Source organism: Sapajus apella, unplaced genomic scaffold (genome assembly GCF_009761245.1).
Source record: "Sapajus apella isolate SASKATOON/1434 unplaced genomic scaffold, GSC_monkey_1.0 scaffold52, whole genome shotgun sequence".
Classification (NCBI taxonomy): Eukaryota; Metazoa; Chordata; class Mammalia; order Primates; family Cebidae; genus Sapajus; species Sapajus apella.
Window position 1 is genome coordinate 15082547 of NW_022436992.1, and position 16284 is coordinate 15098830.

The 16284-nt window shown below is 46.2% G+C and overlaps 1 protein-coding gene across 2 annotated transcripts in view; it reads right to left on the bottom strand.

Moving 5' to 3' along the window:
• Positions 1-16284, bottom strand: part of MERTK (MER proto-oncogene, tyrosine kinase) — a 136137-nt gene that overhangs the window by 100150 nt on the left and 19703 nt on the right. Inside the window, exon 2 of one of the 2 annotated variants that reach the window (XM_032243685.1) lies at positions 3399-3804. In XM_032243685.1, the coding sequence (XP_032099576.1) occupies positions 3399-3804 (406 nt within the window). Of the gene's footprint in view, positions 1-3398; positions 3805-16284 lie in introns of those variants that run through there. The other variant, XM_032243686.1, reaches the window with a different exon arrangement.

Below are 16284 nucleotides of genomic sequence, written 5' to 3' on the forward strand. Positions count from 1 at the left end.
TGCGTGCCTGTAGTCCCAGCTACTTGGGAGGCTGAGGCAGGAGAATTGCTTGAACCCAGGAGGCGGAGGTTGCGGTGAGCCGAGATCGTGCCATTGCACTCCAGTCTGGGCAAAAACAGCGAAACTCCGTCTCAAAAAAAAAAAAAAAAAAAAAAAGAAATTACATATACTGAAAACCTAAAACTATTTTTTAATTCTTCACCGTTCGTGGGAGCCACAGTGGATTTCCTTAGGGTCCAGGAGACGTAAGAAGAGAGGACACGGCTGGTGTGCAAATCAGGCTCCCTGTTTGTTTTTCTTTTTTTTTTTTCACCCCCCACCCCTCAGGCTCCCTGTTTAAATAAGACTAGCTCACTGCCTAGTGACCCTGCTCATGGGGCCTTTAGTGTCCTCACCTAAAAAAACATCACGTTTAGGGTCTCCAACAACATCCTCGCTTGCCAAGAAATTGTACAAATATTTGTCATCTTGATTAAGTAACTACTGACAGAGCAGCAGTATCGCCATCTTGGATAAGCATTCCCATTCTAAAGTTCATCTTGATTAAAAAATGGCTAAGGTCAGCATAACCATAAGCCACAGATAACATTTCCAATCAAAAACATTCCAAACTCCTCCCCAACCAGAGACACGCCAGCCCTGAGACAGCCAAGATGTCAGCCCCAAGATAATCTCCCCTCCGACCAGAGACATTCCAACCCTGCCATAAGCTTCTCCCCAGCACAGAAACATTCCAAGCTTGTGATAAGTACCATTTCCCTAAAACTAATATATACTCTTAGTCTATAAAAGATAACACTCCTCACAGAAATCAGCCAGAAGCCCCTCTCAGGTTATTTTTCTAAAATAAACCTGTCTTTGACTGTCAAGCCACATTTTGTGTTTCTTTCCTCTTTCTTTAACTCTTACAACTATAATTTATTTCACTGAATCACTCTACAGCTACTCTGCCCCTGAATATTACCTTAATAAAGTTGAAGAATGATATATAGGCAAATTTGGTATCATCCTGTATGCTACCTAATTCAACTAAGTGCTCATTATTTGCAAAAATTCTGATCACTAAATTTGTTTTTAGGTCTAGTTTGGAGGTCAAGTAAGATTTTTTTTTTTCCTTTAGAATGAGTTGATATATATTAAAGCTGAATATGTACAAAAGAATAAATTCTACTCCAAAGTTCTAACATTCTCCAAACAACACCCAGCTCATCTTCTGGACTCTAAAGACATGGGTCCAAAACAAAAAACTGACTAACCAAAATTTTAAAACTCTACATTTTAAGTCCTCTGAACAGCTCATGACATCTGAGAAGCAGAAGTGGAGCTGGCAGTCGCATGGTCCAAAACCATCTCTTCCTTTGGAAAAAAGATCAGGGGAAATGAGGCAGCTCACCCAGAGTCACACACTGGACAAGTCCAGAGAAACAGTAGGGCAGGGCTGTGCTCCTCTCCTAGGTGACACCCAATGAGACTAATGTGCCAGTTTGCTGTTCTTGAACCCTTTAAACTACTCCTCATTCACTTTTATTAAATGAAAGTTCTACTTCTCTCATCAGAAGCTATGTCTATATAATTGTAAGACATCTGCCTTTTATAGTTGATGCAGAAAAAAAATAGTCAAATCTCCTAAGCAGTCTTAGCCACTGGCTGAGAATGGCTGACGAGAGACTTAGCCAGAGTAATATGGAAGTTGCATTCTTTGCCTGGAGGCTCATTGGTTATCCACTGACCAAGCCTACAACCTGAGGGGAAAAATGCAAAAAGAAGGGCACATCTTGTGGAAGTGTTGGCATGCTAACCCGAGTAGTTAGGTTTGTGGTAACTGCGAGGTGGTTTTCTGAAAAAGGAAACATAAAATGATTCACCAAAAGGCATGACACAATATGGGACGGCGCCAAGTATCATGTCAGAGAAAGTGAAAATGTAACAGATCAAAGAAGGCTCTACTCCAGAGTGGAGGAATTGCAGGGAAAAGGTTCTCGCTTTCATGCTGTCTGGCTCTGACCTCACTTTGAGCTTTTAACAACCATAGGTCAACTCAATTCTAAACTGTGCATGCAACAAAGTCCTGATGCAAAAAACAAAAACAGAAAAGCAAAACACTTTCTGGCTAAGAGGAAAGAGTAGAGAATACAAAAGGGGTGGCGAAAAGAGAAGCATCTACCTGCCCGTCTGCAGCATTCTGAGACATAATGGGTGGGTCTCTGGGAGAATGGAGTATTCCAGATACAAGTCCTGGCTTAGCTTGTCCCTGTCACACACAACCCCCTGACCTCATCCAGCTTACTCTTAAAAAACAAAGTGGAGTACTGAGATGATGGGCCAAGGCTTAGGGCCTAATTTCTCGAGACAGACTTCTCCATCTCTTCCTGCCCTAGTGTGTACGGGAGCTACATCAGCACTGGGAAGGGATGGGGAGAGGTAGAAGGCAGGGGCAGCAGGGTAGCTGAAGGGATAAGAGAAATGCACTGGTTTTTATTTTTATTTTTATTTTTTTGAGACAGGGTCTCACTGTGTTGCCCAGGCTGGAATGCAGTGGCTAGTCACAGGGACAGTCCAACTGTCAGTGCACAAGTTTTGACCTGCTCTGTTTCTGACTTGGGCTGGTTCACCCCTTCTTAGGCAACATGGTGGTCCCTTGCTCTTGGTGGCAGGGGTGGGGGGCTCCCCATATTGATGCAGAAACCCAATTGGCATAGCACCACTATAGTCCAGAACTCCTTGGATCAAGCAATTGCATTGTTTAAAAAGCCCTGCAGGGCCAGGATGCTTTTGAGGGCTCTTCCTACCTGATAAGAAACACTGTTTCCACTCACTGGTAGAGCTCCTGGGTCCAGCTGTACTGGATACCCTATGTAGGTCAGGTGGGAAGTACCCTCCCAGGCCCAGCCCCGGAGTATGTGTTAACCAACAGTGCCAACACTGCCAAGCTCAGATTGAATACACACTGTTGGCTATCCTTCAACTCTCTAAAGGGACCAGTGAGTTGCTTAAACAGAAAACAAAAGGCTTTTGCTTTTGGGGAGGCATTAGCATAACGACATTTAAAAGAAAGGAAGAAGCCTGGGGAGGTAGCTCATGCCTCTAACCTAGCACTTTGGGAGGCCGAGGTGGGCAGATCACCTGAGGTCAGGAGTTTGAGGCCAGCCTGGCCATCATGGTGAAACCTCATCTCTACTAAAAAAAAAATTAGCTGGGCTTGGTGGCGGGTGCCTGTAATCTCAGCTACACCAGAGGCTGAGGCAGGAGAATTGTTTGAACTCAGGAGGCGGAGGTTGCGATGAGCTGAGATCACGCCACTGCACTCCAGCCTGGACAACAGAGTAAGATTCTGTTTCAATAAATAAATTAGTTAATTAAAATTAGAATAAAAAAATAAAGGAAGAAAGAACACATACCTGAAGGAAGCGATTATTGCAGTAACTTCATCATCTGGATAAAACTGTGTAATAGAATGTGCCCCAAGCAATTCTTTCCCATCTTTCCACCAAGAAATTGGGGTGTCCTGGTATATATTAGGTACACTGATTGAGCAATTAAATTTGACGTGTTTATGTTCAGAAAGTATTACGTGTCCAACTGTGTGTTTGAAGGCAAGAGGTGGTAGGCGCTTTGACCCGGCAGAGGTCACCCAGGGAATGGCGGCATTTCGTGTTTGTGGTCTTCCAGGCTGGGTTGGTGAAAACATCAAGGCAGGCTGGTACCCACTGGCATGAGGAAAGGATAACAGGGGTGTGCTGTCAGCTTGCAGCCTCCCTGGGAATGGCAGGTAAGGCTTGGCTTCTTCCCTTGCCTCAGTGATAGCTGTAAAACAGAACATCCCATTTTTAGCCTTTTAAATAAGAAGAATTTTCCAAGTAGGTCCCCAACTTCTTATAGGCCACGAAGAGAGAGAAGTGGGGTGTCCCCAGTTCCCCAGGAAAAGATGAGCAGAATTAACACGCATATCTGGATATATTCTTATTCACCAGTTCATTCATTTGTAAACTCGCTTCTGGAAGAGTTCTGAAGAAATATAATTCCCCCTACCAAAAATAAATTTTTTCTTATTACTGACTCATTGAAGTCCTTCATGCCCAACTCAGCAGCATAAGAAGAAGGTGATGACACAGCAGAGCTCAAGATCAGCTTTCTTGGCTGAACGTGGTGGCTCACACCTGTAATCTTGGCACTTTGTGAGGCGGAGGTGGGAAGATTACCTGAGGTCAGGAGTTTGAGACCACCCTGGCCAACATGGCAAAAACTTGTCTATATTAACATATACAAAAATCAGCCAGGCATGGTGGTGCATGCCTGTAATCCCAGCTACTCAGGAGGTGGGAGGCGGAGGTTATAGTGAGCCAAGGTGGTGCCACTGCACTCCAGCCTGGGTGACAGCAAGACCCTGCCTCTAAATAAAAAAATAAATGAATGAATAAATAAATAACTTTCCTTACTGTCTGCTCTGTCAGAGACGACGTTGTAAATGTAGCTAATTGTCTTGAAGAAGATGCTCAGGTTCAAAAACAAAACAAAACAAAATTAGCCGGGCATGTTGGCATGTACCTGTGGTCCCAGCTACTTGGTGGGGGCTGAGGCAGGAGGACTGCTTGAGCCTAGGAGGTCAAGGCTGTGGTGAACCAAGATTGTGCCACCACACTCCAGCCTGGGTGACAGAGTGAGACCCTGTCTCAAAACAAAAACAAAAAAACCCAACAACTGCTCATGGTTGCAAAGAGTTCACAATTTTTGTGCCTTAACAACAAAAAAAGTGTGCTTAAGTGACGAGCTGTAGAACACTGAAGCTTCCAGGAAAACGCCTGCTTGCTGGAATAAACTCGGAAATGTTTTTATTTCATCTGGTCCACAAGTAGTTTTAGAAGGTTTCTGAGTGAGGGAAGGCTCACTCAGAAACTTTTGGCTTTCTGAGCGGCATTTTTGGACACAGATTCTACACTGGTTGTGATCTATTCAAATACTTTGTCAGGGAGTGGGTGAGACAGGTGGGTGAGATATAGGCCCGGCATTCTATGTTGTAGGTTAATAAGTGAGGGTACACAGAGGGGCTCCATCCTTGCTCAAGGGCTAGCCTCCTGCCATGCCCAGGACATCAAGCCCTCCTGGGCTCCTGAGTGTGTGTGTGCAGGGAGTAGGGTGTTCTTTGCTCAGAGTTGTGCCCTATTTAGCAAGTAACACAAGATACCCAGTTAAGCTTGAATTTCAGATGAACAACAAATACTTGTTTTTTAAAGAGACAGGGTCTTGTTCTGTCACCCAGACTGGAGAGCAGTGGCACAATAACTCACTGCAACCTCAATCTCCTAGGCTCAAGCGATCCTCCCACCTTAGCCTCCTGAGTAGGTTAGACTATAGTCTTGTGCCACCACATCCAGCTAGTTTAACATTTTTTTTGTAAGGAGGGAGTCTGGCTATGTGCCCAGGCTGGAATTTTTTAAATTTAAGTATTCAGTTAAGTATTTAATTGGCTAATGGGGATACAAGCAGGAAATCATGGGGCAGAAGGGAGAGGATCTGGGAATTTTTCCTCTGGCTTCCCCTCTGCCAAGCCACTCTGGACGGCACATATGCCTTAACTGAAGGGCATACCTCTGTCTGGGAGCCCTCGCCATGCAGCTCCTTTTCTCACCCAGCAGCCGTTCCTTCCCAGGCCCCTTTGGTGTTGGGGGCCGACTCTCAAGGCTGTTGCCTTTGGGAACTGCCTCCTTAGTGAGTCAGGATGAAAGCCAGATGGAAGAGAAGAGATTTTCCTACAAGGATGCAGAAAGGCTTTTCTTTATCCTGAGGTCTTGATGAGTGTGGGAGTGTAGGGCCTTCTGTGTGTTTTAGGAGAGGGCTATGTGGGTCAGCTGTTGGTTGGCTTGGAACCCAGCTGTCCAGATAGATGAGTGTACTGTTATGGGAGCGTTCACTTACGCCAGGGAGTGAAGATCAGGATGACAACAGAAAGGGACTATTGCCTCTCCAGTCACCCACAGACCACATGCCAGGCAAACCTTCTTCACAAGGGTGGGCCTGCACTCTTGGTAGGAGGAAGGGACTCCTCTTCCTCTGATGTGTGGAAGCTTTCTGCAGCAATGCATCTTCTGGTTATTTATCTCATGCCGGCAGAGCTCCCTCAAGGGTGCTGTGCTTATTCATGCAGGCTTTGAAGCCTTGACAATTCACCTTTGCCACCTTCATGGGCAAACTCATCTGTGATTCTTCCTATTCAGTGAGCTACAGAGGACTCAGGAGTCAGGGGTTTAATCCAAATAACTTTTTTCCCCCCTTTAAATGTAGGTCATTTTCTTTTCTTTTTTTTTTTTTTGAGACGGAGTTTCGCTCTTGTTACCCAGGCTGGAGTGCAATGGCGCAATCTCAGCTCACCGCAACCTCTGCCTCCTGGGTTCAGGCAATTCTCCTGCCTCAGCCTCCTGAGTAGCTGGGATTACAGGCATGCACCACCATGCCCAGCTAATTTTTTGTATTTTTAGTAGAGACAGGGTTTCACCGTGTTGACCAGGACGGTCTCGATCTCTTGACCTCGTGATCCACCTGCCTCGGCCTCCCAAAGTGCTGGGATTACAGGCGCCCAGCAGGTCTCTTTCTTAGAAGGCAAGAATTGGAAGTGGAAGAAGTAAATAATACCTTCATTGGTTTGTAGAATTTATTTAAGAATATTTAAAATTTTTAATTATAAAGTTAACACATTTGTTGTGAAAAAATTCAAATATTTACTAAAGCACATATAATATAAAGTGAAAGCCTGCTTTGTGAGCCCAACCCTGCAAGATGATAACCTCTGATTACAATTTGGAGTATAATCTTCACTTTCCCATGAGCCAAGCTGTTCACTAAACAAAGTGTTAATTTGCTACAGGGAAGGCCACCCACTAAGGTGACATCACTGAAGTCAGGGAGCCACTAAACCCACCCTGTAATCACTCAACACTCTGGATGATTTAAAAGATATCTGATCTGCACAGTTTGATTTACCAGAAGTTGATAGAATGATTTGATTGCCAACAAATATTTATATAGCACCTCCTGGGTTCAAGATTTGCTACAATAGTCAGATAGGATAAAGAAGGGGACTTGTTTCAGGAACAGAGCCAGAGTGGGTCCCAGGAGCTAAAGGGGAGATGGACATGGCTAACTGGGGTGTGGGGAAGGGAGGTTGTCTCATAGCATCAGGTAGGCCTTCTCTGACTAATCTCCTAGAGTTAGCACCCCCAGGTTAGGTGCTAGGACCCTTTCCTTTTGTAATACATCTTATGATTACTCATCTAGTTCTTTCTCCACTGCCGGACTGAAAGCTCCATGATATCTACCACCTACACTATAGCCAGTACATACACAGTGCTCAAAATAGCTTTGTTGAATGAGTGAGTAAAGGCATGGATCTGAGAAGGAATGGAGAAGGTGCCTGGGGCTGCCAGGGTCAGAGGTGGTGGGAAATTGGAGAGACAGGAAGTAGCCCAACCAGTTTGGAAACAGTGGTTTAGCTGAAGAGTGGAGCTAATCTGTTAGAAGTAAAATGGGAGATAAACCAAAATTAAGCTGAATGTGGAGAGCCTTGAATCCCAGTTGAGGCAGGAGAAGTTCCTGGAAGGCTTCTGAGCAAGGGAGGATGAGGATCAGAGCTGGGCTTGATGAAGGACATTCTGGCACCAACTACCGGCCGAGTGGGAGGAAGAAGAAGAGGAAGTGGAAGGCAGTGAAGACATGACTGTGGGGACAGTCATCAAGGAGTAGGAAGGAAGCGGGAGACCGAGAAGAGGGGGCTGACAGCAACAGCATCCTCACTACCGCCAGTGTTCACAAAGGAAAGTCAGTATGACACCAAATATCGAGCAAAGACACGATCCTGGCATAAAGGAGTGTTCTCAGGAGTGGACAGCTGGCGGCTTGAGGCTGCTCAGGCTCAGTTTGTTCACAGGAAAAGTGGGGATGGTAATCACGGTGCCCCATAGGGTTGCTGACGGGAATAAAGGAATTATTCCTATGTCTGCATCACAGTAAGCACTCAATGTTAGTTATTATTATTTTAATTATTTTCTCATTTTATTGTGAGTTAGTAAAAACCTTCTATAGTCTAACCCCTGCGAACTGTTGGGACTGAGGCTGGACCCCCACGTGGTTGGTGAGATTGGTGAGGCTCATACTACACAATTTTGGGGGGTGGTGTTGCCATTCACATCATGATACCTACCATCTACACTACAGTCAGTACGTAGGAGGTGCTCAAAATAGGTTTGTTGAATGAGTGGTTGGGCTACTTCCTGTTTCCCCGATTTTCCCCCACCTCAGACCCTGGCAGCCCCAGGCACCTTCTCCATCCCTCCTCAGATCCACACCTTTACTCACTCATTCAACAAACCTATTCTGAGCACCTCCTATGTACTGTTCTCTAGAGCTGTGCAGTGTATAACCTCACCAGCCCTCTGTAGGTGCCTTGGTTGATTATTCAAGATGCAAAGAAAAAGGCTAAAACAAAAACCATTCCAGGGTTTTGGACCCAAGGGTTGGGGCAATGATAAATTACAAATTATATTTTAAGTTGCTAAATTTTTCATCATCGTTTTAATTACTTTGGTTGTATAATGTATCTTTTCCTCCTGTTTTTCCCCACAGAAATGGAATACTTTCAAAATTATTTTTGGGGAGTGACTGCACGTAAGTTCAGACTGAAAGGCTTACCCACATCAAAGACTTAATGCAAATGTGGTCCTTTCTACACAGCACATGGAAAAGTGGGGTGCCTCTCGTTGTAATTTGAGTGGAATTCACAAGAAATCTCCACCTTATCCCTCCCACCTTCTTCCAGGTTTGCTTCCTCATGCAGACTTGGATAGGCAGCTAGAGTGGAAGTTTAACGTCAGGTAAATGAATGCTGCTAAGCTGCCTTGGAGCACCAGCCTCCCACTCAGGTTCGAGAGCAGCCGCCCAGCTGCTCCAGCAGCTGCATTTACCTACTCCAAGGACCACTCTGTCCAGTCCTGGACTTGTGTGGTGCAGCACCCCAGCCCTGTGCCCATGTGTTTACAATCACCATGCAGCCCTTGACCAGATCCCAAACGTCAGCTTCTTAAAGTCACGACTTTTGTCTCCATCATCTTTCTCCAGTGCCCAGCATGGGACATGCCCAAGGGATGTGATTAGTGAATGTTTATTCACATACTGCCCATTTTTCCATGTGAGATTGCCCTGTTTTTCTGAACACACTTGTCTGTAATTTCCTTGAAGGCTGGAGGTGGCATCATCTGAACCCACCATGATGAGTGGCATGGAGTCACATGTAGCAAACATTTACAGATTAAACAGGTGTGAGGTGCAGCAAGTCCTAAAGGGTGAGCAAAGAAGAGAGGTGGTCTAGGCAAGGACACTGCTGTGGCTGGAGGGGGAACTTGGAGGGGCTGTCGGCATGTCTGTGACAGACAGTTACAGTGGCTCAGACATTTAGGGACTTTGTGAATAGTTAGTCTCTTCGACTCAAAATTGGTTGATTAGGGCATTAACCAGTAAAGAATGCTGGTTCCCATATGATCCTACCCTCAAATCCATGAATCCTTGCTGAGCACTTGTCCAGTGCAGTGTGCAATGGCAGGTGGGCTGGTGGGCAGTGCTGCAAAGTGGTTAGCTAGCAGCTGTGCAGTCAGAGGGCTGAGGCCCACCCAGTCCCTTACCCCCTCAAGGTATGACCTCAGGAAAGCTCTATAACTTCTTTGAACTCCTGTGAGGACAAGAGTATCTCAGCAGTAGGAAGTGATAGGCATCGAGTCCACCAGCACACTCCAAAGATATTGGCTGACATGGCTGTTACTGGCTTGCATAAGAGCCCTGGCCTGCTGGCCACCTAAAGTAGGAATTTCTAAAGCCAGGTCTGGGCCCTGTGGGGTTAAGGGCTGAGTTTAGTCAGTGACGTCTGTCTTGGACAATGCATGAGGAATGGCAATACTAGAGCAATATGGCTGCCAGCCATGAATGAGAGGAAAAAGTATACATCAGGCTTGGGGTACGAAGGGCTCTCAGCTCTAAGGCACCTCTCTATCTCTCTAGAAATGCTCTCCATAAGCTTTTCCTAACATGCACTCCTTTTGATTTTCTTCAAGCCTGGTGATCACAGTCCAAGGTGAATAAAGAAAGCAGCAACAACTGAAATTTCAGGTCCCATGGCAGTGGGTGGGGTGTGGCAGCAAGCAGCATCCCTGGCCCTGGAGTCCCTCCATGCTGTGGGAAGAGAACTAAGCAGGGCAGATGGCAGCCCCGTGGGACTGAGGGTGCTGGTTGGTGAACCCTGTTCAGTTCCGTCCCACCCCAGCATTCTACCCAAGGATGCTGTGTGCCATCAGCCTGCTGTATAATTCCAGGTACCGAGAGAGAGAGACAGCCCCTCCACCAGAGTTAGAGTAACAAGACTGAATGCCAGCCTGTGGGAGCCATTATGCCTGCTCTTTCTATTTCTTCCCCAGCAATAAGATGGGTGGAAGCATCAGTTGAGCTCTCTGAAGTTCAGCCTCAAAATCAAGAGGCCCAGGCTAGCCCTAGTGGCTCCCAGCACTTTGGGAGGCCAAAGCGGAACAATTGCTTGAGCCCAGGAGTTCAAGATCAGCCTGGGCAACAGAGTGAGACAAGGCTCTACAAAAAATAAAAATAAAATAAAATAAAATAAAAAGGAGGCCCAGAGGAGGCTGCCAAGAGAGTAAGGGCTTATCTTTGAGCTCCTAAAGGTTCTTTGCTTCCCACCTCGAGCACACATGTACATATGGCACATAAATGCATAGTCAAGAGGCCAAGAGGATGTACCTTATTCCAGAGGTATGCTGTTTCCTCACCAGTCTTTTTTTAAATGTCTTTTTTTTTTTCTTTTGAGATCGAGTCTCACTCTGTCACTGCCCAGGCTGGAATGCAGAGGCGTGATCTCAGCCCTCTGCAACCCCTGCCTCTCAGATTCAAGTGATTCTCCTGCCTCAGCCTCCTGAGTAGCTAGGATTACAAGCAGGTGCCACCACGTCCAGCTAATTTGTGTATTTTTAGTAGAGACAGGGTTTCACCATGTTGGCCAGGCTGATCTCGAACTCCTGACCTCAGGTTATCCACCTGCCTCTGCCTCCCGAAGTGCTTGGATTATAGGCATGAGCCACTGCACATGGCCTAGAAAAAGGCTTTTGCCTCTGGAATCCTGTAAATGCTGGCATCCCTGTTTCCCTACTCTCTCTGGGAGAAAGAACAGAACCTAGAGCAGTGCCCCATTCCATGTGCACACACCAGGCTGATATCCTGTCCTGGCAGCTGCCCCGTCACCTAGGTTAAGGACTCCCACCCTACCCTCTTTACCCCTACAGCTAGCTGAGGCCAAACATAACACAAAAAGAAACTTTCCGCTTAGTATTATTTATGCAATACCCAAAGGATTCTTGATTGATAAGGAGTAGCAACACTTCATTAGAGGAAAAAAATAACCAACCAGAACTCACTTGACCTGATGGATCAGTCATAAATTGCAAATGGTAATTATTAACTTCACTGGAGTGACCCTTGGGCCACTTGGAGAATGTTAAAGGAAGAAAAGGCGATCAGATCATGGGACAAGAGCAGCTCCTGGGCCACCCGTTTGCCCTAAGCATAGCAAAGCCCTGCAAGCAAAACTGGGTGGCTGGCTCTGAGTCAGCGCTGGAGAGAAGGCCTGGGGTTTGCAGGTAGGAAGGGAAGTAAATGGCTGGGCAGTGTCTGCCTCAAGAGGTCACAGCCCAGCCACAGGAGGAGACAAGCCCAGGTGCCAGTGAAAGCCCAGAAATGCCTGCACAATGGAAGGAATGTGAAGTTGCCTGTAAAATACGGTGTTGGCATTGGGTTGCCAGATAAAAAACAGGTCAGCCCTTTACACCTGAATTTCAGATAAGCAATGAATATGCGAACACCCTGGATTTACTTAGTGGAACAAATACAACTTAGGATCATTTAGTCAAAACCAGCTGGAGCCATAGCACAAGGGAGTTTCATTGTTGCCCTTCCCACAGGCTGCTTCCTGGGGCTTAGAGCAGGATGGAGAGTGAGTCTGGAGAGGCACACAGGGACCTGGCACACCAGGTAAGCTATCCAACCTCTTTGAGCCTTGACTTGAAGCATGAAGGGGCTGGGACCTCTGAGCAAAAGCACAAGGGGCTTATCAGCAGGGTGACCTTCCTACTGCCCCTGGCCCCATACATTCCTTTTGGCTCAAAAAAAAAAAAGGAAAGAAAGAAAAAAAAAAACCCACCAAGGCCCGGCACAGTGGCTCATGTCTGTAATCCCAGCACTTTGGGAGGCCGAGGCGGGTGGATCACAAGGTCAGGAGATCGAGACCATCCTGACTAACATGGTGAAAACCCACCTCTACTAAAAATACAAAAAATTAGCGGGTGTGGTGGTACATGCCTGTAGTCCCAGCTACTTAGGAGGCTGAGGCAGGAGAATTGCTTGAACCCAGGAGGCGGAGGTTGCAATGAGCCAAGATCGCACCACTGCTCTCCAGCCTGGGTAACAGAGCAAGACTCCATCCCAAAAACAAAAAACAAAAAACAAAACAAAACGAAATGAGCAGAGGTACCTCTCTCCTTGGCCTTGACCACACACTTTAGCAGGGCAAGCACCATGGACCCCAAAGGGCTTTAGGTACCCTCTCGTGATCCCCTTCAGCCTGTCCTCCACTTTTTCACTGGGGCATTTGCCTTTTTCTTGGTGGTGCTTTGCAAAAGAAGCTTCCCAAATAGACTGCAATGTCCATGTCCCTTCCATGGGGGGAACCAATGCAACCAGAAAAGACCCTTACAGAATCTGACCATGACTTTTCACCATCTTCTTCCAACTCTCCCACTATGCTCTCAAACCCAGCAGAACATCAGCATCTTCCAGGAAATGTTTTCTTTTTTTTTTTTTTTGAGACAGAGTTTCACTTTTGTTACCCAGGCTGGAGTGCAATGGCGCGATCTCGGCTCACCGCAACCTCCGCCTCCTGGGTTCAGGCAATTCTCCTGCCTCAACTTCCTGAGTAGCTGGTATTACAGGCACGTGCCACCATGCCCAGCTAATGTTTTGTATTTTTAGTAGAGACGGGGTTTCACCATGTTGACCAGGATGGTCTCGATCTCTTGACTTCGTGATCCACCCACCTTGGCCTCCCAAAGTGCTGGGATTACAGGCTTGAGCCACCGCACCCGGCTAATTACTGGGTTTTTGTTTTTTTTTTTTCTTTTTAAAGATGGGGTTTCTCCATGATAGCCAGGCTGAACTCTAGACCTCAGGTGATCCACCCACCTCGGCCTCCCAAAGTGCTAGGATTACAGGCGTGAGCCACCGCGCCCAGCCTCCAGGAAATGTTTTTAAGCTTTTGATGCCCACGTCTCACCCAGGGCTTGAATTTATTGGCTTGGGTGCAGCTTGGGCACTGGGATTTTTAAAAAAATCTCATGATTCTAATGTGCAGCCAGGATCAGACCCCTGCTTTAGGGAATAGATCCAGTGGCACAAATCACCCTAAGGTAGGGCCAAGGGGATGCAGAGGGCCAGGGGTGGGGAGTGCTGAGTGGCCTGGATGGAGGTGGCAAATCCTCATGCAGAGGGCCCAGGTTTGACTGCATGTGCTTTAGGAGATGAGGAGGCTGCAGGAGGCGTGGGGTAAGAACAAGAACCCTAGAGTCAGAGGGACAAGGCATAGCCCCAGCTCAGCCACATGGAGACCAGGTGACCTTGTGCAGGTCACCTGTCCATCCAAAACTCACTCTCCTCTTTCTGTAAAATGAGAGTTTCCCTCCAGCCTTTGAGGCTCTGTGGTTGATTCTCCCTGAGACTCAGTTGTGGCTTTCACAAGACCCAGAAGAGATTAATTTCTCCATCATGCTGGACTCAAAACATACCCTCCAGCTCACCAGTACCTGGATTCTCTACTTCAGTACTTGGCTTCTCTCCAAGATAAGAGTGGAATATTGCACGTGAAATCCTGCACAGTATCTGGCATGCATAGACACGCAATCAATGGCAGCTATTATTTTCCCAACATGAAACATCTTACCTGTCCTGTTTTAAAGGTGCAACTAGTCATACCTGACTGTCAATGCCAAACACATGGAACTGATTATGCTGACTTAGACCATTCAACTCTTGCAATGAAATATGAATACTGTATACAATATTATGTTTACTTAACCAAGGCTTTCCCTCTGCTTTCTCCACTGGTAGCATGCCAAGTGTCACAGAAAGGCTCTGAGGCAACACTTTCTGGCCAGGGTCTTGAAGCAGCTTTTCCCTTTGGGAGTCTGGGGTTGATTCTGCCCAAGGCCCAACTGTGGCTTTCACAAGACCCAGAAGAGATGCTCAGTTCAAGTTTAACTTTTCCATCATGCAACTCCCAAAACATATACTCCATCCTACCAGCACCTGAATTCCTATCACTAAAAAGCCATTCCTTAAGGAAAAAATAATTTTCTTTTATAATGTGACTATCTCTGGAAGACCAGACCTGTTAGCAAGAATAGTTTGTTAAAGTCCTCCCTAAGTAACAGAGAACAAAGAATCCCCTCCAAAAACAGACTAGATGTACTTTTCCCTATTCTTCCCACTAAGTACACCCCAAAACACTAGATATTAAATAAATATTTTCAAAACTCTGACTTAGAGTAGTCAAAACCATATATAACAGAACATAGGATGGTGGTTGCCAGGGGCTAAGGGGAGAGGGAACGGAGAGTTAGTGTTTAATGGTTATAGAATTTCAATTTTACAGGAGGAAAATGAATGGTGGTCAAGGTTGTACAATGCTATGAATATATTTAATTCCACTCAGTTATACACTTAGAAACAGTTAAGATGGTAAACTATACATTATGTGTCTTTTAGCATAATTTTTAAAAAAACAAGACAAAACTCTGAAAGGTAGAGAGAAGCAGGCAGACTGGCTAGGAACCTCAGGACTCAAGAACAAGAATACTTTTGCCCCACATGTCCCTTGTCCTGGAGCTGAAAGACAAGGAAAAGGACAATGAACCAGACAGAAAACTTTTAAACGATAAACTGCTCTACTTCAGGCAAGCAACCCAGAACACACCATGGCCCTGTCTCCACCCATACCAGCAAAAGTCAAGTGAGAAATCTAGACTTCCACCACCACCCGCCTATAAAGAAGTACTACAAGTGGCCCTCCAGGGTGGTGTCAGGAAGGGCCTAGAGGGAGTAGAGAACTAAGACGTCCAGCCCTCCTGACTGGTATTAGGACCATGAGGGAGCCAGGCCTTCCATCCCCACCCAGCATTAATGAAGCAATGAAGCATCTCTCCTCCTGCCCACTGGTACAGTATCTGGGGCCTACAGAAAGTCAAGACTTTCACTGCCAACCAGCAAGGAGGTCATCCTTCCTCCTACTCTAGTGTTGGGGGAGGCCAGGTAGGGAAGAGTTGGAACAGAAATGAGGCACTCCTACCCCTCCCAGCCAGAGAGGTATCAGTGGAAGCCTGGTGGGGAACTGGAACTCCCACCTGACCTCTGACCAGCAGTAATGAAGCTCTCCCCATACTCAGATGTCAATGGAGGCTGGGTGAAGAACCTAGAATTCTACCCCCATCTGGCAGCAACGAGGCAGCATACCCTCTTCCTCAGCCAGAGCCGTTCACAGGAAAACAGGTAAAACAGAAGACTTAATAATCTAGGGTCTTGGCTTGGCACGGTGGCTCACACCTCTAATCCCAGCACTTTGGGAGGCCGAGGCGGGTGGATCACGAGGTCAAGAGATCGAGACCATCCTGGTCAACATGGTGAATCCCCGTCTCTACTAAAAATACAAAAAATTAGCTGGGCATGGTGACGCGTGCCTGTAATCCCAGCTACTCAGGAGGCTGAGGCAGGAAAATTGCCTGAACCCAAGAGGCGGAGGTTGCAGTGAGCTGAGATCGCGCCATTGCACTCCAGCCTGGGTAACAAGGGCAAAACTCCATCTCAAAAAAAAAAAATCCAGGGTCTTGTAATACTCAAAATGTCTATGTGCCAAAAAAAAAAACACAAAAACCAACCCCACCACCAAAACAAAACTGATCTCTGGCAGAATGAAATGCTAACACCAAAATGACAAATATTCTGAAAAATCTTTTAAAGAAACAATCATAAAAATATTTAAATGAACAATTATGAATACATGCTTGAAACATGAAAAAATAGCCACAGCAAAGGAATACAAAGTCTCAGTAAAGAGATAGAAGATTTTTAAAAATCAAAAGGAAATTTTAGAACTAAAATTAAATAATCAAAAATTTTAAAACTTAGTGGCTAGGCTCAACA